The sequence below is a fragment of the Triturus cristatus genome, chromosome 11 (genome assembly GCF_964204655.1).
Source record: "Triturus cristatus chromosome 11, aTriCri1.1, whole genome shotgun sequence".
Taxonomy (NCBI): Eukaryota; Metazoa; Chordata; class Amphibia; order Caudata; family Salamandridae; genus Triturus; species Triturus cristatus.
This window is the reverse complement of record NC_140594.1, coordinates 972,732,615-972,759,043: the sequence shown is the minus strand read 5'-3', so window position 1 is coordinate 972,759,043 and position 26,429 is coordinate 972,732,615. Positions and strand designations below refer to the sequence as shown.

General features: G+C 44.7%; 1 protein-coding gene across 1 annotated transcript in view; it reads left to right on the top strand.

Annotated features, from left to right (window-relative positions):
- Positions 1–26,429, top strand: part of LOC146785768 (phospholipid scramblase 1-like) — a 150,091-nt gene that overhangs the window by 53,506 nt on the left and 70,156 nt on the right. Inside the window, exon 3 of the mRNA XM_085633103.1 lies at positions 10,227–10,388. Coding sequence (XP_085489229.1) covers positions 10,227–10,388 — 162 coding nt within the window. The remainder of the gene's footprint in view (positions 1–10,226; positions 10,389–26,429) is intronic.

Sequence of the window (26,429 nt, the reverse complement as noted above, 5' to 3'; positions counted from 1 at the left end):
TATGCACAGTCGAGTGTCCACACACATATGTTTTGCCCAATGTGCAGATCCACTAGCCACATGTCAGATGTCTGTCCATGAGAAACATATAGCAGACTTCTGGAATACAAAAAACTATGCCAGTCCACCATGACACGGAGTCAGACACATGATAAATATGTTCATAATGGGCAAAGTGTTGGCTCACAACCAAGATTAGGAAGCCAGAGTGTCTCAGATGACCAGAGTAGGCATACCTGTCCACGGGCCATGTGATACATGGGATTACCAGGAGCACCATGCAGGTTTCTATGCATTTGTTACACTCATATACATTGTTTGTCTGAGGCCTCAACATTGGTCATGGCTTCTGCATGTGTGTGTAGTCAATATCTCACATTCCTATGATGACCCACAACAGCAATTTGTGCCTATATGTGGACCAGACACGGAGCACAGGTCAGTTATCAGTAAATGTGCTGATACATGTCACACAATAGCCTCAACCATGATGCTAAATTTAATGCACCTGTTGCAGATGTGGCTCTCAACATTCCCTTGGACAACAGCAAATACACACAACCCAAGTGACACATTTCAAAGAGGGGAAGGGACACACCTGGTCATCAGATGAGAATAGTGCATCACCAAATTCAGCCACATGGTACTTGTCTGAGCAGACAAACTGTGGGAGTGTAACAAGGCTGAAGGAGTGCAAACTGCAGGTCATACAAAAGACACCAAAGTAACACAGACTTACCCCCTCCTTGCTGCTGTCTGGCCTTCAACTGCCTATCAAGGTCTGGGAAGACCAACGCCAGAATCCAGAGCATGTGAGAGGTCAGGGTCCGGCATCTGCCCCGTCTGCGTGGAGGCGACAGCTTCAGCTGGACTCTGGCTAGCCTCCTGTTCCAGTCACGAAGGTCCTGCCACCTCTTCTGACAGTGGCGGATGCAGTGTCTGAAGACCCCCACCGATCTTACTTCCTGGCTGGAAGATGGTCTGCCAAATTTCATTTTTATCATGGGCAGTAACCTGTGAGGATGACAAAGTGAGAACCCATTACTACACATGCACCATGTTTCTCAATCACACAGTTGGACATACATGTTGAAATTAGCAGTGCATATGCTGTGTACAGGTAGTGCAACTATGGTCATGGGCAGTTGTCCTGTGTGCAAGGCTGCATTCACAACATGATACAGTGCCTTGAAAATCAAAGCTTGCAAAAAGTACACTGATTCATCACTGAACAAGTACAGTATATGCATCTATACAGTCTGAGATTTAAACTTACTGAGTGTGCATGCTTGCCCTTTGTGATCACAATGCTAGTAGTCCCAGTTAGTTAACATGTACAAATGAAAAGGCAGTGGACTCTGCACTCACATGCTCCCCTGCTGTCCCATACAGCTTGCAGTACTGTGGAAGGAGGCTGTCCAGCAGGGCCTGGTTCTCCTCCTCTGTGAAAGATAGTGCTCTCTCCACAGTACGTGGCATTGCAGGACACAGGGGAGGCAGAGACAGCAGCAGTGGTGTTCTGAGTTCCAATCCTGTAGCATGTAGTGCAGGCAAGTGAAGTCTCTGGGGAACAGAAAGCCTCATATTTGTGCTGCTGAGGCAGAATCTGTTTGATGCGGACAAAGAGATAGGTCAGAGTCATTCGCATTTTCCGAAATTGCCCAATCCATGCCATTGAATGCATCGGAGACGCCTTCTGCGTTGTTCAAATATTCTGCATCATCACACCATTGACTTTGAAACATTGTTGCAGAGAGCCAACGGTATCTGTGTGCACACAGTCGTAAACGTAGCAAACATGCGTTTGTCTCCATGACAGTCAATAGCCAATGGGTTTGGATACCTTGGTCCCTAAGTGTCCGACGCGTCTTTTGAAAACCCACCCGCATATGTAACCATTACATTCAGGGTCCAAGGCGTGCGCCCATCTTGGTCCCTAAGTGCCCGAAGCGTCTTTTGAAAACCCACCCGCGTATATCACCATTACATTCAGGGTCCAAGGCGTGCGCATGCCTTGGTCCCTAAGTGTCCGCCGCGTCTTTTGAAAACCCACCGCATATGTCACCATTACATTCAGGGTCCTTGGTCCCTAAGTGTCCGTCCCATCTTTTGAAAACCCACCCGCATATGTCACCATTACATTCAGGGTCCAAGGAGTGCACATGCCTTGGTCCCTAAGTGTCTGACGCATCTTTTGAAAACCCACCCGCATATGTCACCATTACATTCCGGGTCCAAGGCGTGCAAACGCCTTGGTCCCTAAGAGTCCGACGCATCCTTTGAATACCCACCCGCATATGTCACCATTCCAATCAATGGTCTAAGGATGCCAACACAAAGATTTTTGACAGGTGCTTTGTAACACACTGACAGCCTGTCACACAGTACATGTAAGCACATTTTATGCTTTATCACGTGTGGGTACATGTCTACACATTTCATATTGGATGTTGCACATTGTGGCACACACTACCAGGATGTGACATGTTACATGGTGACAAAAAGACATTCTGTCTGATGCACCTCCCTACTGTCAGTTAGAACTCTGCTGATCAACACACGTGGCCTGGGCACAGTGACAGGAGCACATAGTCTCATGACATGTTACATACACCCTAAATTGCACATGATATGTACTGTGTATTACAGGGTGTTCCTGAGATGGCACTGTGGGGTACATCATGAGGATTTGCTTATTGTGTTACGCACATGGACCTAATTGTATTTGGGAGATTTGAATCCTCTCCAACATCCATCAGATTTGGGCATGTTAGTTGCTGCTGTGTCTGTGTGTCACAGACATCCATGTCTGCCCTGCAAACAAGCCTGTTAGCACATCATGGGTGTTTCATAGTTGTGTTGGTACATGTACATCAGATGTTACATAATGACTGTGTCCATTTGGCAATACATGATCCCTGTGTGTGTGACTTACAAACACCTGTCATCTTGACAACACATCTATCCTCACTAGTCACTAAGGTGTGTGTTTGGTATGTGATATTTGTTCAGATGTACTGTGACAGAGCCCATAGATTGACAACAGCATAGCATAGCACTTGTTCTATCACCATATGGAGCTTCAATGTTATGTGAGGGGCACATGGCTGGCATAAGTGTCCATGATGAATAGCACACACATTACTCAGCTGTGTCTTGATATGATGTAGCATGTGCCATTTTGTATAACCATTACCACATATGTAGGGGAACTGAAAATCTTTCTTTGATTCCCTATATACTGCAGAAGGGCAAATGTCGTCAGACCCTTCCCAGACCTTGCAACCATGCATCAACGTGACTGCATCTGACGTTACCGCTTCACAGGACCACTGATTGAGGATTTGGCAGAGCTGTTGGCCCCACATTTACAACCTGGACAGGCATATCCTACTGCGCTGACCCCCAAGGTGAAGGTGATGGCAGCCCTACATTTCTTTGCCATGGGAACCTTCCAATACACTGTGGCTGGTGGGATGTCACAGACCATGTTCAGCCGTGTGCTACGTGATGTTTTGAAGGCAATGTTGTGTCATCTGGATAGATATATCAAATTTCCAACTCCACAGCAAATGCCTGGCATAAAGGCTGACTTCTATGCACTGGGAAGGATGCCACATGTTATAGGCTCAATTGATGGTACACATGTGGCTTTGGTACCACCACATGCACATGAGCAGACATACAGAAACAGGAAACATTTCCACTCCATTAATGGCCTGGTGGTATGTCTTCCGGACATGACAATATCACATGTCTGTGCCCGTTTCCATGGATCTGCACATGACGCCTACATCATGAGGAATAGCAGGATCCCACAGATGATGTCACAGCTGCAGAACCAGAGTGCCTGGCTTGTCGGTGTGTAATCTCTGTTTACCTTGTGATTTTTTTGTAATTTGAAATGTAATGCTCTTTCCTCACCCATGACATGTTTGATTGTTTGTATATAGGTGACTCTGGATACCCCAACATGCTGTGGTTGCTGAGACCTCTTAGAAACCCAGTCACACCAGCGCAGCTATGTTACAATGAAGGACATGGGCGGACCAGGGGAGTGATAGAGCGGACATTTGGACTCCTGAAAAGCAGATTCCGCTGCCTGGACACGACAGGAGGGGCCCTCCCATATACACCTGAAAAGGTGTGCAAGATATTTATTGTGTGTTGCATGCTACACAACATGGCAGTGAGGGAGGAGGTGCCTCTCATCAAAGATGATGATGACCATCAACCACCAGCAGGGGAGGACTCAGGCCTGGGTCATGTAGCGAGTGATGATGAGGGTGAAGGGGATATCCAGACTCAGCTCATCAACAACTTTTTCTCAGAATTGTGAGTATGCAGTGATGAGTTGTCTACGTTTTTACCTTGCCTGATATGTGTTTTTGTGGTGCAATGTGGGTACATACGTGTGCCTGGATGCTACTTGACATGATTGTTGCATTAATGTGTCCTTCGAGGTAGTATGTTCTCCCAAACAGTGTTGACATGATTCATAGGTTTTCTTCACAAATTTTGGGAATTGTGTATGTAATGTGTATTGTAGATGTGTACAGTCATTTTGTGATAACAATACTGTTGTATGTCTGTCCTTCACAGGGTCCTTTGGCTGTTGTCTGGTGACATGTGACATCCAAAAATACACAATCCAGTTACAGAGTGCAACCTTTCATGGAACCCGGATGCATCATCCCACACAACCCAGTCCTGGCATGTCTGGCCCTCTGGGTTACTTTGTGCTCACTGTCATGTGAGGATACCTTGCATCTGTCAGTCAGTTCACTTGGTGTGTAGGTGTAATAAAGGTGTGCACCACTTTGTGATGTGCTTCCTCTATGTCCACACATCTGACAGTCTTTGGCATACTATACCTGTGGCCTGATTGCCACAGCCTCTGTATTTCAGTGTATTTTCATTTCACAGTGTTGGAGGGAATGAGTATGATGGGTATCGTGAATTAGTGTTGTGTTGACCTAGTAGTGTCTATCTCTCATATGTCTCACATCAACATGAGTCACAGAACTGTGTTGACATTGCTGTAGTAGTTTCCATGCACAGTCTTTCTTTAGCATTGCGTCATCTCTATGTGACAAACCCAGTTTAATTTACAACAGAGGCAAGTTTTGTGTGTTTAAGAATTTATTTACATACATGTGTGTGAATGGTATACATGGTAGAAAGTGCTGTACAGTGCAATAGAAAACCAAAGTTCACAGAGGAGTTGGTAGTGTTGGTAGATGAATTTTCCAGAGTGAAGTCCACAGTCATTTGATTCATTGATCCAACATAGCCCCTCCATCTCATGTGGGATAGTTGGGTGAGAGTCAACAAGGTAAACGGTTTGTACACAATGGGTGATATCAGGAGCTGGTGTTCACTTCCTGGGGGATGTGCATGGCCAGCTGGCTCTCACTTGTCCTTCTTAGGACGACCCCTCTTCTTCTTTTTAGGGGGACCCTGAGGTGCAGGCTGCGGTGGTTCTGTTGACTCTCCGCCAGAGTCCTCATTCCTCATGTTGCTTGCAATCTGGCGGGGGCATGTCAGTATGTCCCTATGCACCGCCGTGACATCATCCAATTTGTCCATTTTGGACTCCATGCGGGACATGTATGTCTCCACCCGGGACATGTGGGAGTCCAATCTGGCATGATGTTCAGCCTGCTGTTGTTTGATGTCCCTGAGGATCCCCACTACCTGGCCAAAGTCTCTGGTGCTTTTCTGATGAGCTTGTATGATGCTACCCAACTGTGGATCAGCTTGCAGTGTAGTACCATGTTCAGGCCATGGCCTCAATCTGCCCCCACTCCCACCAGCCCTACCCACACGAACACGACCTGCCGTTGCAGGCACAGATGACACTGGGCCTCCTTCTGTGTTGTCCCTGGTGGTATTGCCCACCACCTCCAGGGTGCCCTGTGTTGCTGTGCCCTCGGTGTTATGTTGAGTTGGTGTGTCCGTGTTGGTAGGGGTCATCTGGGTGTTCGCAGATGCAGCAGGAGCGGTGGCAAGGGGTGCTGATGCTACAACTGCTTGTGCTGTACGCTGATCCACACCGGAGGGGCCAGGTCTTTTGTCGTCATCCGAAGAGGACTGAGAGGCATCCACACCAGAAAGCTCATGGTCAACCAGAGTCTGGAACTGGGATTCGTCTTCTTCTATATGTGCAGTTTCCACATCTGTGAATGTTGTGGTTCAGCGCACATCAACGTATCACACATATTAAAGTTGCTTGTGTGCTTCATGATGGGTGTATGTGCATTGCATTGTCCTCAATTGTCACAGACAGATGCCAATGTTGGTTTAGAACATTGTCATTAACGACTGATGTGTTTTTGTGTGCACATAGAGCTGTGCGCATTACCAGCCCATGTATTGGTTACTTGAGTTACATGGAGATTGCGACACAAGTGCACTCCCGTGCCTGACACAGGTGTGTTGTTTGTTGTTGTTGGGAGGGGTGTGTGTGACAGGGTCTGCTGGTAGATGTAGTCTGAGCTAACACTCCTCCTCCCCCTGGAGCAGATAGGCCACCATGGCCCATGCTTCCATGACAGTGATTCAAAGTTAATGTTCAAGTTGTCTGACTGTGGTGTCCTGTTGTTTTTTGGAACCCAAGTCCCAGCAGGGCCTTGTGCTCCCCACAGCAGAGCCCAGTGTCAGCCATCTTGGCAGTACTTTTCCACTCCCTGTGAGGTGAGCATGGTGCATGGGGGTATTCCTGGGCCATGTGGGATGAGGATTATTGGCTGTGACTACAACTCCCACCATGCTTTTGGCTACACCCACCTTCCCAGCAAACCAAGCCTTCCTTCCTGGGGCTCTGCTTCACTGGGAGTGGGTGATGCAGTGCTGGAAAGATGGCTGACAGTGGTGTCCTGTTGTTTGTTGGAGTCCAAGTCCCAGCAGGGCCTTGTGCTCCCCACAGCAGAGCCCAGTGACAGCCATCTCGGCAGTACTTTTCCACTCCCTTTGAGGTGAGCATGGTGCATGGGGGTATTCCTGGGCCATGTGGGATGAGGACTATTGGCTGTGACTACAACTCCCACCATGCTTTAGGCTACACCCAACTTCCCAGCAAACCAAGCCTTCGTTCCTGGGACTCTGCTTCACTGGGAGTGGGTGATGCAGTGCTGGCAAGATGGCTGACAGTGGTGTCCTGTTGTTTGTTGGAGTCCAAGTCCCAGCAGGGCCTTGTGCTCCCCACAGCAGAGCCCAGTGTCAGCCATCTCAACAGTACTTTTCCACTCCCTGTGAGGTGAGCATGGTGCATGGGGGTATTCCTGGGCCATGTGGGATGAGGACTATTGGCTGTGACTATAACTCCCACCATGCTTTTGGCTACACCCACCTTCCCAGCAAACCAAACCTTCCTTCCTGGGACTCTGCTTCCCTGTGAGTGGGTGATGCAGTGCTGGCAAGGTGGCTGACAGTGGTGTCCTGTTGTTTGTTGGAGCCCAAGTCCCAACAGGGCCTTGTGCTCCCCACAGCAGAGCCCAGTGTTAGCAATCTTGGCAGTACTTTTCCACTCCCTGTGAGGTGAGCATGGTGCATGGGGGTATTCCTGGGCCATGTGGGATGAGGACTATTGGCTGTGACTACAACTCCCACCATGCTTTTGGCTACACCCACCTTCCCAGCAAACCAAACCTTCCTTCCTGGGACTCTGCTTCCCTGGTGGTGAGTTTAACTGTGCTAGAAAGATGTTGACAGTGTTTGTTGCTGTTTAGGGCCAAATCCTTGCTGTGTTGGTCAGTATGTTTGTACATGTATTGGCATAGTTACATGTTACTGAGACATTGCATGTATTGTGTTTATCTAATTGGCATACACATCACACAATATTTAGCTTTGGGAGGATGTGGCTTGATGACACTGAATGGTTTCACTGACCCCATGACATTGATGTCTGTGGGTGTGGATTGCTATTGCCTCACAATTTAGATTAGTTGTTTGTGTACTCACCAGGCTCTGGTATTCCGGATAATCATTAGATGCCCACCGGTGGGAGGATGGCCTGCACCTTCTCTTCCCAGGAAGTGAAATGCACAGGATTGGCAGGGGGCCACCGCCAGTACGCTGGCTCAGGGCATGGTCTTTGCCAATGAGCTTCTTGACCCTCCTGGGTATGTCTCACCACCTATTCCTGAAGTCGTCCATTGTGCGCAGGCAAGCTGCTTGCGCATTCACCTTGTCCATGATCCTCTCCTACATCTTGGTTTTCTGGGACAGGGGGGTCTGTTGGGCCAATGCAACAAATAACTGTGGCTCTACTCTGATGATTTCATCAACCATCACTTCCAACTCACTATTTGTGAACTTTGGATTCTTCTTTGGGGGCATTGTGGTGGGTGGTGGTGGAGATGGATGTGTGAGTGAGTGTGGAAGTGAAGATGAGTGGGAGTGAATCTTGGTGTTTGTGAGTGTGCTTCTTGAGAGGTGCTAGTGGTGTGAAGGTTGTGTAGTGGGTGGGTTGTGGATGTATGTCTCAGTGCAGTGTAGTGGTATTCTCTGCTGGCAAGTCAGTTGAATTTGCAAAGGATCATGGTATGGACTTTGGACCTGGATATAGGTGGAGTTGTGGGTGTGTCTTAGTTAGAATTATTTTTGCATTTTGGCAAAGCTTGTTTGGCCTTTTTCTGTTGATTTACTTTGAGCATGACGGAGACGTTCAGTTGACGGGAAGGGACACGTGTGCTGTCAATTGCGGGGTGATCCAAGTTGGTCACACTCACATTGTGCTATGTTGCATCGTTCGCATATGCGTCAGTCGCAACAAGCTCTTTTCATTGCTATTCTCTATTTTCTGTACGCTTCGGTTTAACGTCTTGCTCTCCGTGCGAGTCGGTTTAATTTCACAAGCATTGCATTGTACTTCATCGGTCGTATGTCGCCTGTTCATGTCGATCGGAACTATTACCGATCCGTGTCGGTAGGAAGGGTTCCAGGTCCGTTAACGGGTGAATTGAAGTTTTATGTACGTTTCCGTCAAATTGAATGTTCTCCGTACTATGCGTTTGTATTTTGTAAGTGACGCATCGTACTTCGCTGGTCGTACAGGGCGTTTACGCGTCGGTTGGAATTCTATCAAGATCCGTGGCGGTCGGTACGGTTTACGACCTGTATCGGAATCAACCCCTCATTGGTGAACAACCATTTGCTACTGTTGATAATAGATATGTCTTGCTGTTGAGAATTAAAATGTATGAACGTTTTCAGAAATATGACAAATATTCAGATAAACCTATTGAAACAATTGTTAAATGAACATTTTACACAAACTAATAATTAGTTACTATCCTAAATACTAGTTGACAGTGTAATGTTTAGTGGCCTGATGAGTTTAGTCATGTTTTTTCTTTTCACTATTTGTTATAGAGACCAAACTGATAGAATTGCCCAATTGTTGTATCTATTGTCAAGGTGATAAAATATTAGTGATTTTGGTCAATTTGTCATCTCATATATACATTTCAAAACCAAAGTTAAATCTTTACAAGTGATGGCTAACATTGGAATTCTCGTTACCTACATACATATTGGTGAATTGTGCAAAGCAACTACCGGAAGACAATGCAATCGATAAACCCTATTGCTAACATGTGGATTTGAGAGACCCTCCACTCTGTCAGGCCTTGAATAAAGACTCATTCAACACACTCCACACTGCAGTTGTTCACTACTTTCTGAGCTTTTCATTTAAGAATTGAACTGCATAGAACATCAACTAACAATGAAGAAAATTGTTCAACTTTTGCAGTGGTTTTCCAATCAACCAAAGTTGACCTTCCTTCTGATCTTAAATTATTGCCTGTTACTGTTCTCAAAAGTTATATTGACCGAATGGAGCTGAGGTGTTTGTAGCCTCTGAGCCATCGTTGGGCTATTGGCCATTAGAATTTTTTCTGCACACCTCTTCATACAGAGGAATATTTAACTCTGGATGCTTATCCACAAGAGATGCCTGTGCTAGAGAAAAGGTAAGTATGCTGTAAACATGTTCAGTTCAGACATATTTCTGTGCTGGTATAAGTTCAGAAAATATCAAAAACCAAGTGAATAAGTAGGTAACATATTCTATGATGCTTCGAAGAAATAATTCTAAATGAATATATATAATTATAGTGCATATTGAAAAGTTATATTTCATTGTGAATTAGGGTGTTTTAATCCTTTCTTAGTGAAGTTGAAGTGTTAATAATACATTTACTTTTATGCTCTATAAGTTGGTGGTGGAATCTCCTCCCAAGACGATTATTGGCTACTGTGTGCAAACCTGGAATCCTCTTTTCCCATGCTTTACCATTCAGAATGAGAATAAGGAAAAAGTGCTTCTTCTAAGGGGCCCATTGCTAATGATAAGCTGCTGTGGACATGCACCTTTTACGGTATGTTACAAAGTAAAGTATTTGTTTATTAACATCATATCACTCAGGAATTGCATGCTGTTACCTTGCCTACTTCATCATTATATTTCAAAATGTGGGATTTTGTCATTTTTTATAATGTGATAAAGTAGTAAAAAATATATAATCTGCAGTAAGGTCCTAAGATACCTTTATTTCATATATCTTGCCTTCTCAGCCCTATAAGTGTGTCCATGTACCCTAAATATGTCTCTCTCTGCCTCTTCTGACTATCTAAGTTTCCCATCTTTCTCAGCCCATTCCGGTCCTCATTATGACTCCTAAAACTCCTCGCTGTTTTCCTGTATTTTATTTACCATTAACTGGGGGTCTTAGCAATTTTGAAGGAGGGGGGTAATGGTGAATATTACTTTTTGGGGAGTAAAATAGAGAAATTCCATTTCTGCAGATCTGTGCCACCCAGAGACTTTGCTTCCCTGCAGCAGGTAGAATGCATGGGCGAAATACTACTTAGCAGTAGTGTTCCCACTTGCACAACAGCCATGTAAAACACAACTTGCACACCAAGTGCAATTCTCATTGCCTCACCCTTGCTTCATGGATGGGCCTGTAGGGGTGATCAGAAGTGCTGATTAATGCTCTTAGAAAATAATTATAATTGTGAAAGCATTTGTTTTACTAGCACTGAAAGAAAGAAGATATACTGTGTTGACCATACAGTTACATTTTTTATTTGTTTAGGGAGGCTAAAGATCCTGCAGATTAATTCAGCCCCCTGAATTATGTCAAATAAGTAATCTTTTCTGGCAAACTATCATTATGAAGGCAGATCCCGTCAAAATACATATCTCTTTCACTGATAAAACCAAATGTTAAAGTGACATTATAGATAGGCAAAGTAAAAATAATTTACCATATGTTTAGAAACCTTATAAATTCACTGACAAATTCAAATGTTAGTGTGACTTTATAGTTAGGTGTCATAAGAATATAAAACCTAACATTTAAAAAACAAACAAACTCTGAAATTCACCAATTAGAGTTTACTGAGGTAAATATAACTTGAGCCCTCTCCATGCACAGCTATGACCACACATATTACATCATTCATTCATGGTAACTGCTGTCATTGATGACATCTCAAATGACATAATTTATGTCATAATAGATAACCTCTCTGATGACATCATCCTAACTACTGCTTCTCAAATAGAAGCAGTGCAGTATTGGATACTAATCACATTCAGTATGGCAAACGTTAAATGGTGCACACTTTAAATACCAGTGAAGTTTTAACTGAAAGCAAGGTAGAGTATGAGAGCAACTAGTGTGAGTTGCAGATGTATGTTTCAAATAGAGTGTGGTTTCATTCAAAGGTTAGTTATCAAAAACATGTCAGAAAAACTAAAGCTTTCCCTAAGAATACATTATTTGCTTATCAATTTGTGTCTACATTCCGACAGTAAAGAGTTGTTATGTAGTGCTAAAAATATATATAAACTGGAGATTTATAAAGTGCATATTTTTAATTCCAAAGGTTTACTGAACATTCTGAGATACTATACATTGTTTTTCATGTGTATAATCTATGGGTGTCTCACAGATGTTGCAAGTTGCACTATGACTGCTGGCATTGTTAAAATGTTGCACACAATTGTGCTCACTTCAATAAATGTGTACAGTAGTTTTATATACCACAGAGGATTGTCAATAGGTCCTGGTAGTGCATGACTTAGAATTGGCTAATGTAGAGAAGTGAACCTCTACTCTTAAAATTCTATGTCAGATGAAGTATTTTAACAAGTACATCCCTTTAAGGTAAATAATAAACAAACTTTTTTTTTTGCGATGAACAAGATTTAATATGTTGCTGATCTTATTAATGTCTACGGAACCATTCAATTTGTTGCGCCCCCTCAATACCAGTAAAAAAGAGAATAAAATATATTGGTTAAAGTTTCACCTGCTATATATTAAGAGGATATTGCTATTCACCAAAGAGTTTCATAACCATATAGAGGCTGAGTTCCATTATAAGGTTATGGAACTCCGAGGTGACTTGCAATATCATTATCAGATACGGCAGGAGGTACTTTATCCCATATAATACGTGGTCACACAATCACCTTTCCCACAAATGACTTAAAACCTTGGTGGGTAGCTCTTTAACCTGAAAGAGTGAGCATAATTGCAAACAGGAAGATTAAAAACAGAATCTCCAGTGAAAAAGTAAACACATGTAAAACCTGTTGAAAATTTGTTATAAAAATACAATTTTGTTTTAAAAAATCAAAAAACAAAGCTGCAGTGCTTAGAAATGTGTAGAAATATGCAGAAAGATTTTAACTTTTCTATAAATATCTAAGGAGTGCAAAAACTAAGCATGTTCTTTATGCTTGTTATTATAAGCTAGGAAAATAGAGCAGAAGAAAGAAAAGCAATGTTTAATTTTCGTTCCTTTCAAACAGCATTGTGATATCAGAACTCGACGGCAAAACCTTGTTACTGTTAAGCTGTGATGCCTTTTCTTTATAATCAGTAACTGGATGTATCCTAAGTCATCAATTATAAGGACGTTAGAGACTGGTGTTTATACAGGCATTGCAGAATCCAATGTATGGTATACTTATTGTTGGTGATTTCACATATATGCTTCATATTCTGCTTGTCTGCTTGTTGCAAAAGGATACTCCCTTTATACTACAGACAATGTATACATTTGTGTCTACGTGTACCTTCCTGAATACCTTCCAGTATGAAGAGCTTTTACGAAACTGTCATATCCATTGAATGATGTCATCAGTGATTTGATCATTGATGTCCTCAATAATGTAATTTGAGATGTCATCAGCAATGTAATTTAGCATGTCATGAGCGATGTAATATATGAGGTTATAAGCAGTACATGGGGGAATGCAAGTTGTAGTTAGGTAGGCAAACTACAACTTGTGAATTTCTGTGGTCTTTTGTTTTTAAAAACGAGTTCTTATATCATTTCAACACCTAATTATAACATCACTTTAACTTTTGTTTGTCCAGTGAATTTCTAGGGTTTAGAAAACACAAGCTAAAATTGTATTACCTCACCTCACTATAACGTCTCTTTAAGATTTGTTTTTTTCAGTGAAGTTCTAAGATTTTTTCACCACAAATTAATATTGTATTACCATATCCAACTATAACTTCACTCTATTCTTAGTTTTTTCATTGATTTTCTAGTGTTTATGTTATGTAAAGTAGGATCTTTTTATCATAACTAACTATAATGTCACTTTAACCTTTGGGCTTTTCGATGAATTTCTGGAGTTTTTTTTATCATAATCACTAAACTCCTTCACTGAGGATAGCATTAAGCTGTGCACGCCATAGTATTGGTTGTAGGGCCTGGCCTGTGGGCAGGTCCTTTGCCCAAATCCCTATAGGCACCGAGCCCCCTGCCCTTTTGAGATGTGGTGTTGGTGTTGGGAGCAGGGCCCCCCACAGGACCCCAACCTCACACCACACAAAGCCTTTGTCTGTGCACAGCACTGGGTTGGCGCAAGTCTGTGGGTTGCCAAACCGCAAGGACAAGCCACTCAATATTGTTCTTGTTATTTTTTTTGTTTGTTTTTTCTTTACCATAACCATCAACCAAAATTCAGGATACACAGTTTAAACAATTGAACCTATATCTATAGCCTAAACAGCTGTTCATTAGAGCTTAAACTATAACTATAACTGATAATCATAATCATTCTTTCACATGACCTATTCTAAATATTCAGTTAGAGAAAGGAAATTATGTTGGATACTAAAGACTCTATATAAACTAAGTATATGAAACATATAGGGCCCGATCACAATACATTTTTAACTGGTGCTATTCCATGTCCTTAGATGTGCCTAAAGCAGTGTTTGACACACCATTTACCACTGCATTGTGAATGCTAAATTCTAGGGATAGTAATGTTTTACAAGTATGATGTTTTGGTAAATGACAAGTTGGTACTAATCAAGTTTTGCTATGAGAGCATCTAAATAAATTGATTCAGATGTTATAATATTTTCTACATCATTCATAGCTACAGGGGTTGACCAAATGGATCCTTAATTCCTGTCTCTGAACTGTGCCTTCTCTCAGGACTTTCTTTAGCAATTTCTGCTGAAGCCAATTCTTCTTGTTGAATTTCATTGTCTAACATTTTGACCCAAGTCAGAAAATATGACTTTAAGGGCCTGATTCGAATCTTGTTTGGAATGCATGCTGACTGAATTGAATCCGGAATGCTTTCCGGAGGACTCGGATCAGAGAGTCCGACCGAGCGAGTACAATGCGTCCGGATGCTTCTTGATACGATTCAGTCAGGCTCCCATTGACTTCAATGGAAGCCTGTGTTCCAAATGAGAACACAGGCTTCCATTGAATAAAGTGGCGGTTGGGGAAAATCGTGCACCCTGTGGCTGACACCCCATGGTGCCTGCCACACTATGCATGGTTGGAAAGGTGGGTTCCTTGGGTACCCCCGCGAGACCGATTCGGAAGGCCCTGGGTGAAGGATAACCTGCTACGGGGCCCCAAAGACAGATTTCGGAGAAACCGATTGTGAATGGCTGTCCGAATCGGTCATCGTACACGTTCGTCCGAAAACCAAGCCCATACAGCTGTACGATTCAGCCCTGAAAGACACAACCTGTCCGAATTCCTTTTGGAACCAATTTGGATAGCCCTCCCAGTTTCCAGGCATCGTACTTGCTCATTCGGAAGTGTTTCCGATTCGGTCGGAAACAAGTACTCCAGATTGGATTTAGCTAACCTGAATCCGATTCGGAGCCCTTCCGAACGACATCAGAATCAACCCCGTAAATGTTGTCTTTCACTGCATTGAAGCAATCCTTGGAAGAGCCATATTCTCTTTAAAGTTCCTCTTCTAAATGCCATAGCTTAAAAAGTTGCAATTCACCCATGTAGAAAAATTCCTTTTTCTGAGCAGTCTGACACAATCGGTAACAGCATGTTTTGAGACTTGGTTTGTTGTTTCAACACTACACTACAGTCTCTCACAAACTTTGTGATTGTCTTTGACATTGTTTCTATATATGTAATGGTGTACAAACTCATACAGAGATGCATATTTCCCAGAGCTGGACTATGGTTTGGGTAATAAGTGTCCAGTATGTTTGGATTTATAATCATTAATGTCAGAATCTCTTAGAGACAAGTATTGAAACACTTCAAAGGATCTCAGTACTTTTTTCCTTTAGGAAGCTGGGTCTAAGCTCACCAAAATAGTATATTAGCATTTACTATATGGGATGGAGCTCCTGATTCTATCAAATGTTTCATATGAACAAACTTCACAATGGGAGAGCATGCTGAGACCTAAATCTACAGTTTTTGAGCTAAGGATTTCAATGACACATTCTCTTCTCAGATAACCTTTGTTTCAATATTTCCTGACTTTGTAATGTAAGAAGTGACATAATGAGAAGCTGCAGTAAACTTGTAATCTAAAAACTGAACATCAGTGTTTGCATTCCACTTGGATACAATTAGAGGGTTATAATCGTTAAAGGACTTTTAACCCTTTTTTCTTTAAATATAGTGCAGGTTTTGGAGATCTTTCATTAATGTTGTGTTTGACCATGGACAGAAGCTGTTTGTTCTGTCTTTAGCCCACATAGGCTGATCCACAACTGATGTAGTATCTTCTTCTGGGTCTGTACCTACAGTGACATTACCTTACACAGTAAATAAACCACATTTATTGTAGACTATTAACATTATTATATTTGCATGTTAGACCAGTCATTCCTAGGGTAGTCTTCCCTCAACTTTTTGCCAGCTTCTCTCCCCTTTTTGCTGTATCTTTTTGTTGGCAGTTGGACTCTGAGCACTTTACCACTGCTGACCAGTGCTAAAGTGCATGTGCTTCTCCCCTAAACATGGTGACATTGGTATATACCAGATTGGTATAATTAGTTTACTTATAAGACCCTTGTAAAGTTGTATACCATATACCCAGGGCCTGTAATCTAAATGCTACTAAAGGTCCTGGTTGTCCCACACACACAAGTAGCCTTTCAAACCTGTTTCAGGACTGTTATTGCAGGGGCTGTTTGTGCAGTTTGTTGCCTTTTTGACTTGGCATTTAAAACCACTTGCAAAGCCTTAAACTCCCCTTTTATTGAACATAGGTTACCCCCAAGGTAGGCCCTAGGTCGCCCAATGGACAGGGTGATGTGTTTGTAAAAGTTAAGACATGTACTTTTAAGTTTTACATGTCCTGGTAGTGACAAATGACAAAATGTGTTTTCACTACTGTGATGCCTACTCCTCTCATGAGCTAGCATTGGGAATTCCTTAAAACACTTTTGAGCTGTACCCCTGCCAACTTCCAGAGGTTGGTAAACCAGGTATTCTTGGGTATGGAGGCCTTCTCAGCTGCCTATCTGGATGACATACCTGTTTACAGTAGCAGTTGGAAGGAACACATTTTTCACCTCCAAGAAGTGCTTCATGCACTGTGACAGCAGGCTTGACTATTAAGGCAAGGAAGTGCCAGATAGGGCAGGGGTCTGTAGTGTACTTGGGACACCAGATGGGCAGGGCAATGGTGTAGCCCCTCCAGGCCAAGATAGAGACTATCATAGCATGGTAGGCCCCCAAAACCCAAACTTACATTTGAGTATTCTTGGTCAGCACCAGGTAGTACTGGAGGTTTGTCAAGGGATATTGCACCAGTGTTGCCCCCCTGACAGAGCTGACTTCTATGCAGCCCAGAAATGTGATTTGGACAAAGGCAATGCCAAACTGTATTTAACTCCCTGGAGCATGCCATCTGCAAAGCCCCTGTGCTCAGGGCCCCTGCCTTCTCCCAGGAGTGGGATGTTCAGACAGATGCCTCAGAACATGGCATGAGAGCAGTGTCATCACAGCTAAATAAAGAGGGCATGGACCAACCTATATCTTTCATCTCCAGTGTTATAGAGGATAATATTTTGCAGTGGTCTGAGCACTGAATAGGCTGAAGCCATACCTGTTTGCCACTCACTTCCTGATTCAGACTGAGCACAGGTCCTCAGTGGCTCATACAAATGAGGGGTGAGAATCCAAAATTGATGAGGTTGTTCATTTCTCTACATGGTATAGACTTCAGGGTGGAACACATACCAGGTGTAGACCATGCCAATGCTCTGTCCAGGGTTTTCCACCTTTGTGATGAGAGCTCCCTAAAGGTTGGGTAGATATTCCCCACGTCCAGCTGGGGGGGCACGTGTTAAATTGGGCATCCTTAGGGTGATCGTCCCCCAACTGTTTGCCTGCTTCCCTCAACTTTATGCTTTATCTTTTTGTTGCCCTTAAGAATCTGAGCAATTTACCACTGATAACCAGCGCTAAAGTGCGTGTTTTTCTCCACTTACTATGGTGACATTGGTATGTACCGGATTGGCATATTTAGTTTACTTATACGTCCTTTGTAAAGTGGTATGCCATATACCCAGGGCCTGTAATCTAAATGCTACTAGAGAGCCTGCAGCACTGGTTGTCCCACCGACACAAGTAGCCTTTCAAATCTGTCTCAGGACTGCTACTGCAGCACCTGTTTGTGCAGTTTACTGCCACTTTGACCATAAGTAGCCCTATGGGCAGGATACTGTGTAACTAAAAGGTAGGACATGTACTTTTAAGTTTTACATGTCCTGGTAGTGACAAACAGCTACATTTGTTTTTCACTACTGTGAGGCCTACTCCTCTCATAGGCTAGCATTGGAGATTCTTTAAAACACTTTTAAGCTGTACACCCTGATTAGAAAAAGAGCAGCTAAATCATTTTTCACACCTTTGGAATGGTAATGACCAATCCTCTTTAGTGGTAAAGTTGGGCTTGACATCGCTATTTTAGAAATGCCACTTATAGAAAGTGAACCAAAAAGGCACGTGTCTGACGCGCCAATCAGCCGCACTGCAAAATGTAGGACCTGATCCTCCAGATAAACAAGTTAGCTAGTCGTACTCCACATTAAACCAGTAATTTCACAAACTTCTTCATCCAAAAATGAATTTAATTGATCATAATCACAACGAGGACAGCGTGATACCACTGTAGTTCTTTATTTCAAGTAATTTTCAACTGCCTTCTGCGTGCCCATCCAGGCTTCAACATCGGCACGCACATTTAAGGGAAGGGCAGTCTTGTTTTTCTGTTTTTAGTTCTGTTATTCAGCTTTCCTTTTTGAGGAGGGTGAGTTTATTCTTGTTGAGAGGTTACTTAATCATCTCTTTGAAACTGGGAGTTTAAATTGGGACTGGGTCACGGGTTAGAGTTACATCGCTGTGAGTGGCCATAAAACGGATGGGCTCCAGGTGGGTGGGTTTAGTTGTTGCTTGTGAAGATGAGAAAACACGCATTTTCAGAAGTTGAAGGAGCTGATATTGTTGCCTACCGTTACTTTGAAGATCGTTTTTACAGTCTTTCAATAGAAAAAGTGTTGTTTAACAACAGGAATCGGGCTGGTAATGGGGATGCAGGTTGGATTTCATTTCATTTCAGCATTGTACAAAGGAAATTTTGTGCACTAAAGGGTAGGGAATTTCACATTAGTTTGGCACAATGGTTGCATTTCTGTTTTCTTGAACATTCATTAAGGGGAAGTTTATCTACACTATTCCGACCATCTCCTCTGTCAGAACCACTCGTCCACCTAAACCCTCCTGAGCGCCCTCATATAAGTACAATATCCCCATCACCCCTCATAGCCCAAGTGCCCCCGTCACCAAAACAGTCGCGACAGAGCTGCGCTGTATGCTCCACAACTGCAGATCTGCAATAAAACACAAACTTGAAATCTCCGATACCATCAACTTGCACAATATTGACATGCTCTTCCTCACAGAGACCTGGTTCAACTATACCTCTCACTCTGTGTTTGATCTCCTTGTACCCACAGGCTATTCTATACTTAGAAATGACAGAATTGACAAAGTTGGGGGAGGTGTTGCAGTCATCTTTAGAAACTCCCTTCAACTTAAGGCTCTTCCTAACAGCTCCTTCCACACTTTTGAATGCGTATCTCTTGAGCTTCAATTGCACCACCGCTCACCTCTCAGATTCCATGTTATCTACCACCCGCCTGGTAGCAGCCCTTCGTTTATGGAGGAACTCACGGACTGCATCAGCGACCAATACTCGCAAAGTGACAATCAGATCTTCGTGGGTGACTTCAATGTCCACTGGGGCTCGCCTCAAGACACCTATGCGAATTTGCTGGCCACCTTCCTCTCTGCAAACGATCTTATCCAACACTGCACTGAAACAACACACTCTAAGGGCTCAACCCTGGACCTTGTTATTTCTAAAGCAGGCTTGCTGACCATCACTACCCCTATTCATGTAGATTGGTCTGACCACCTCCTCATCCCATTCTCTCTTCACTTATCACACTCTATAACTCTTGGCCAGCCTAAGAGGGCTACTTCCTGGTTCCGTGACACTAAAAATATTGACCTCAGTACCCTCTGTGACTCTGCGCTGCTATCACTTCCGAGGCTAGACCCGGACCTAGATGTTAACGAACTCACCTCCCAATGCCTCACAGTCCTTGCAGTCGAAATCAATAAAGTCGCTCCTCTCCAAAGCAAAAAGAAAAGGCCCACTCCCTCAGCACCTTGGTTCAACAAATCCCTCTATGAAGAAAGGAAGTACCTAAGAGTCCTTGAGAAACAATGGAGACAAGCGCCCTCCACCGAAAATTTGACCACGCTTCGTTCAGCAAGATCCAAGTACCACAAGCACATCTTCCTTGGTAAAGCGTCGCACTTCAAATCCCTCCTTGACTCAGCCAAAAATAGACCCAAAAAACTATTCGACCTCATCAAGAACCCAGCTCTCCCCCAACCTCCAAATTGGAGGATTCCACAAAGAAAGCAGCGGAATTCGCTATATTCTTTGACGAAAAGATGAAATCACTTGTAGATCAGGTCATTCATCCTACCCCTACAGAGGAGCGCAAATCCTTAACCATTTGGCAAAACTTTGACCCCATCTCTGATGATGCCCTCCTTAAATGCATCCTCGATACAAAGCCCTCTAACCATTCCCTTGACCCCATCCCTAGTGCCATTGCCATTGACTTCTAGACCCATGCTCTTTCCTATTGGACCACTCTGGTCAACCTCTCCCTCAGTCAAGGCTCCCTTCCTGTTTCCTTCAAAACTGGGCATGTCACCCCTCTGCTTAAAAAACCCACCGCTGATGCGAACGACCCCAACAACTACCATCCCATCACTAACCTACCCTTTCTTGCGAAAATCACAGAAAAATGTGTAGCGAAACAATTCTCTCGCCATATCAAGGACAATGATCTTCTGGACAATTTCCAGTCCGGGCTTCATTCAAAACTGCAGCACTGAAACAGCCCTGCTGCTAGTGATTGATGACGCGCTGCGGATACTTGATTCAGGGGAGTCTTGTCTTCTAATTCTTCTTGACCTTTCTGCAGCCTTTGACACTTTCAATCACAACACTCTCCTTAACACTCTTCAACAGAGAATGGGCATGGAGGGCACTGTGCTCAAATGGTTTGCCTCCTTCCTCTCTGATAGATCCCAAATGATCAAAATAGCGAACAGTCTTTCATCTCCTTTGGCGGTCGGTCAAGGTGTTCCTCAAGGCTGTATACTTGCACCCACACTGTTTAATCTCTATTTAGAACCATTGGGAAATCTCCTGAGTAAATCCGGGATCCACTATCATCTACATGCGGACGACACTCAAATCTACCTTAAGGTGGCCTCCACTCATGATCTCCCCTTCCTAAGCTCTACTCTCGACTCCATTCAAAACAGGTTGTTAACTCATCAACTGATCCTGAATCCCTCCAAAACTGAATTCCTCCTCCTCTCCTCCTCACTTTCTCCTCCCCCAGTGCATTCATGGATGGATCAGATTAATCTACTGAACAATAAACCCATCATTGTCGAGAGCGCAAAATCCCTTGGTGTCATACTCGACAAAAAACTCAATCTACTCTCCCACATCGATTCCATTGCAAAGTCTGCTCGATACCAACTGCGCCTTCTTTGGGGGATTCGTCGCTTCTTCCCGGAGCACGACCTTAAAACCCTGGTCCAATCGCTGGTTCTCTCCAGATTGGACTACTGCAATTCTCTTCTTACTGGCCTCCCCAAATCCCACCTGTCCCCCCTGAAGTCTGTTCTCCATTCAGCAGCTCGCTTCATATATCGGGCCAAAAGAAGCGACCACATCACACCCATTTTATCCACCCTCCGGTGGCTTCCCATAGAGGCAAGATCTATCTACAAGACTGCCTGTATCACCCACAAAGCCTTGCACTCCTCCTCCCCTCGCTACCTGGCGGATAAACTGAAACTCTCTGGAGGCTCCAGACCATCACGTAATGCAGAAAATGTATTGCTTGAACCTCCCACTTTCAAGAAGGAAAGATCGATGGCCCAATCCTTTTCAGGCAACGCGGTGAGAATCTGGAACTCACTTCCACCTCAGCTCCGGACCACCAGCTCTTCCCAGGCCTTCAAAACGGACCTCAAAGCTCTCCTCCTTCAAAGACACTTCCAAATTTAATTCACACCCTCTATTTTCTGAAGGAAGTCCTTCCATTATAGGAAATTCTGTTCTCCATGCCTATAGAAGTGCCTTCCCAGTGTGTTTTTGTGTTTTGAGTGTCTGCCATTTATTGCAGTATTATACTTTTACTTTTATTTTGAACGCTTTTGTAACATGCACACATGTCACTTTTTCCTTTTGTAACGTATCGTTTGCTACCTCTTGTATTTTGTGTGCTTTTGATACATGCACAACGGCCACCACTGCCTCATGTAACGTAACTTTTGTTTTAGTGTTTTGAGTGTCTGCCATTTATTGCAATTTTTTTTACCTCTACGTGTACTTTGTATGCTCTTTTAACCTGCACACGTCACTTTTTCCTTTTGTAATGTATCGTTTGCTACCTCTTGTATTTTGTTTGCTCTTGATACTTGCACAATTGTCACTATTGCCTCATGTAACGTACCGTTTGATTTTGTAACATGCTCACTTGTAATTTTTCTCCTTATGTATCATTACTGCTCCTATTGTGAAGCGCTCTGACAGCTTCGGGTAAAGTCCGCGTTATATAAAAACGCATTACATAAATAAATAAATAAATAAATACATTTTTTTACAGTAGGCGCAGGGAACAGCAGTGGGTTTCATTTAATAGGAGCTAAGCGAAGGTAGTAGGGTGGGGTTGATTGGGGGTCAAGCAGAGGGTGAATTCACAGGATGCGCAGGTAAATGGCATAGTTAATGTATTTTTTAATTGATGTTTAGATGTCTTTTTTTATTACCATTTCAGTTACCCGAAGAGCTAAAATGGCTCGAAATGCATTGGGTGAAACAACATGAGGACTTTTAGTACGAATTGCTCACGTTTACATGCCGATGTTGAAGCCTGGATGGGCACGCAGAAGGCAGTTGAACATTATATGAAATAAAGAACTACAGTGGCATCACGCTGTCCTCGTTGTGATTATGATCGATTAAATTCATTTTTGGATGAAGAAGTTTGTGAAACTACTGGTTTAATGTGGAGTACGGCTAGCTAACTTGTTTATCTTGAGGATCAGGGCTGGACTGGCTGTAGCGGGCACCGGGCAACCCCCCGGTCGGCCGCACGGGTGGGGGCCGTTTTTGCAGCTATGCTGCAAAATTGGCCCTGTAACAAAATCGGCCGAAAACCGGCCCTGGTAAAGAGGTCGGCCGCACCCCCAGGCCCCGAGGGGGACGGCCGAGCCCTTTGCCAGGGCCGGTTTTGTTTCCCAGTCCGGCCCTGTTGAGGATCAGGTCCTACATTTCCCAGTGCGACTGATTGGCGCGTCAGACACGTGCCTTTTTGGATTACTTCTCGTAACCCGTGAAATTCGGGATGGTTCACGGAATCTGTTCACACTCAATCATTGAGCGAGATTATGAATTAGTTCAAGAAAAAGAGTGCATTAAGCTTCAACCAAAACTTTTTGCAATGCAACATTCAAGTTTGCACCCTGGTGATGACTAAAAATAGAACAAACATCAAGTAGGAAATGGAAGTGAAAGAAATATTACTATGAAGAAAGCGTGAGCTCAGTGAACAATTTAGAAGGCACCTGTTGGACCTGTCAGCCCTAGGGTGGTCTCCCCTTCTATTTTTGTATCGTGCCTCATTTTTTTCCACCCTCATTGTTATGTTGGACTAGGTCTCCGGGCGCCTTTTCATTGCCAGGCAGTGTTAAGGTGCAGGTGCTCCCTTCTCCCAAGATGGCTGCCACAGACCCCTGCTACTGCAGGGTGGTCGTTTTTCATAGTAGCACCCTAGCTGCCAGGAGCTGGCTGGGACCCACAACAATGTTGCGATGCCAGCCCGCCTTTTTGTCCCATAGTTAGAGTGGGGAAGCTCCTGGAAGAAGCTGGAACCTTCTAGAAGGGAGGTGGGGTTTTACTTTTGCCGCCTTGGCTAGAGGTCACCTGACCTAGGGCTACTTAAGAGTGGGAGGGAAGCTTTTGTGGTGAGTTGGCCATTGGGGTGAAGCAGAGCTGGAAGAATCCACCAGGAGTGTAGGCGGTAGGGCCTAGCCAGGGACTTATGCCTCTGAGAGTGACAGGATTTAGGTACTGCCTCTTAAGTGAGTGAGGTGCCCTGTGAATCCCACTGATCTTGCCCAGTAGTAGGAGGACCCAGAGACTCTCTGCCAGCCTGACTAGGAAGGACCTAGTCGCCCTCTCCATCCCTACCCCTGTAACAGAACCCCTTAAGGGCGCCAGATACATCTGCGCCAAAAGACTTCATCTGTCAACTGAGAACTGAAACCTAACTTTAAGAACTGAGACTGCATGACAAGAGCGAGCTGTAAGCCTTGAATGCCAGAGCTGAGACTGCGTGTCCAAGCTACCCTAGTGAACAAAATACTAAGCCGATTGCCAAGTCACCGGGGATCGACCAGGTACTAGCGCTGTGACCCCCGCGCTCCCTGCCCTGGTCTGGGACCCCCGGCAGCGTGCTCCGCTGAGCACCATATCCCCATCCTTAATTTGAGCCCCCCCCCTGCGACGACGAAGCCAGCGCGCTCACCGCCGCGGCCTGGAGGCCTGGGAGAGTGCTCTGCTGTGTCGCGAGGCCCAAGCGAAGTCCGGGGCCCCGTCGCTGCCGTCGCAGCCGTGTGAGGAGAAGCGCAAGGTCGGGGCCGAGTTCCCCCAACGTCGTGAGGCCGAGATCCCCCCTGGTGCGCCCCCTGCTGGTTTGGAAACCACACCGCACTTGGCCCGGGTTGTACCCTCCGTGGGAATCCCCTCCCCTGCCTGCGCGACGGAGAGACCCCGCCGAGGGATCCTGTCCGTGTCCCCCCTCCTGTGTTACTGAGCGCGGTGCTTTGTGAACTGCACCGGAGCATAGGGACTCGCTCCTCAAGTCCAGTAATCTTCCCCGCTGGAAGCCGTTCAAAGTACTGACTAACATTACTCTCGTGTGGCGCTTCACGCCACCGACTCTGCTTCCTCAGCCGGAGAGACCGGGACGGCGAGTAACCGCATGTGTTATATGCTCTGCTCGAAAGTAATTACATGCCAAGGAATGCGAGTAGCGCACTGTGTTACATGTTCTGCTCGAAAGTAACTATATGCCAAGGAATGCGAGTAGCGCATTGTGTTATATGCTCTGCTCGAAAGTAATTACATGCCAAGGAATGCGAGTAGCGCACTGTGTTACATGTTCTGCTCGGAAGTAATTACATGCCAAGGAATGAGAGTAGCGCATGGTGTTGTATGCTCTGCTCGAAAGTAGTCACATGCCCAGGAATGCGAGTAGCGCACTGTGTTATATGCTCTGCTCAAAGGTAATGACATGCGACTGATTACGAGTCACGCGATGTATTAAATGTTCTACGCAAACGTATCCACATGCAACTGATTGCGCGTAGCGCTATGTTTATATGCCTTGCTTCACAGTACTAGGGGCCCTTGATCACGAGGAGCGCTCAGTTCTACAGGCGCCATGTTAAGTGAACCCAATGTGTCCCCTTTCAAGTATTACGCTTAGTTAGACGGCCGGTTCAGGGAAAGACTTTACGTAAGCGCGCACGGCGCTAGAACAAGGTTAGGCACTGCATAGATATCACCCAGAGTGTCGAATGTAATGTCACAATGGTATTATGATTCATGTATTACCTTGTTATTTCCTGAACTGCATCTGACCAGCTATACTTGGATAAACTTGAAGTATTTGCATAATTTAAACGGTGTGGCGTCCCTTATTGTGTGTGACTCTAGTCCATGAGAAGCGTGTGGTGTATGGTTGCTTAACACATAGCCCTCTGGTTGCCCGACCGGCTCGCGCCACGCTACCGCCTATAGGGCCTGGTGACCCCAGGTTCCTACATTGTTGGCCAGCGGTGGGATCCTTGGGACTTGTGACCATACAGCACCCTTCCGTGAGGCGAAGGGCGCCACAATTAAACGCCTATCCTACATTTTTTTTGTTCCACAGCTCAGAAACCATTGTTGCTGGATCATTAGTTCCACTGTCCAGGTAGAGAGTGCAAGAAGCCTGGTTAGCTATTGACTGTTGCCTACACCCTAGGAATGTTCTCCTTAGTGTCTAGGTCCCCATCTGCCGGAATGGAATCCCGGTTAGCTGACCTCGAGGGGTACACAGCGAAGCAACTAAGGGAGTTCGCGCAGGAGTTGGGGGTGCCTGGGATGCGGAGGGCCAAAGGGCCGGAACTCCGTACCGCCATTAGGGCATGGGTAGAAGCCCACCCAGACGGGAGAGGGGATGAGGGACAGGAAGCGCCAGAGGCACCTCAGGGGGAGAGCGCCCAGGAAGTCCTAGACATCTTGAATGTAGACATGTCTGAGAATGTGCCCCCAGGAAGACATTCTGGGGCCAGTAGTAGGACAGGGTCCAGGAGGAGCGCGTCTCCACAAGAGTACGAGGACAGGAGGGAAGAGAGGCAATTAAAATGGGAGCTGGCCAAATTAGAGCAGGAAAAAGAAAGGGAAAGGGCCAGATTGGAACAAGAAAGAGAGAATA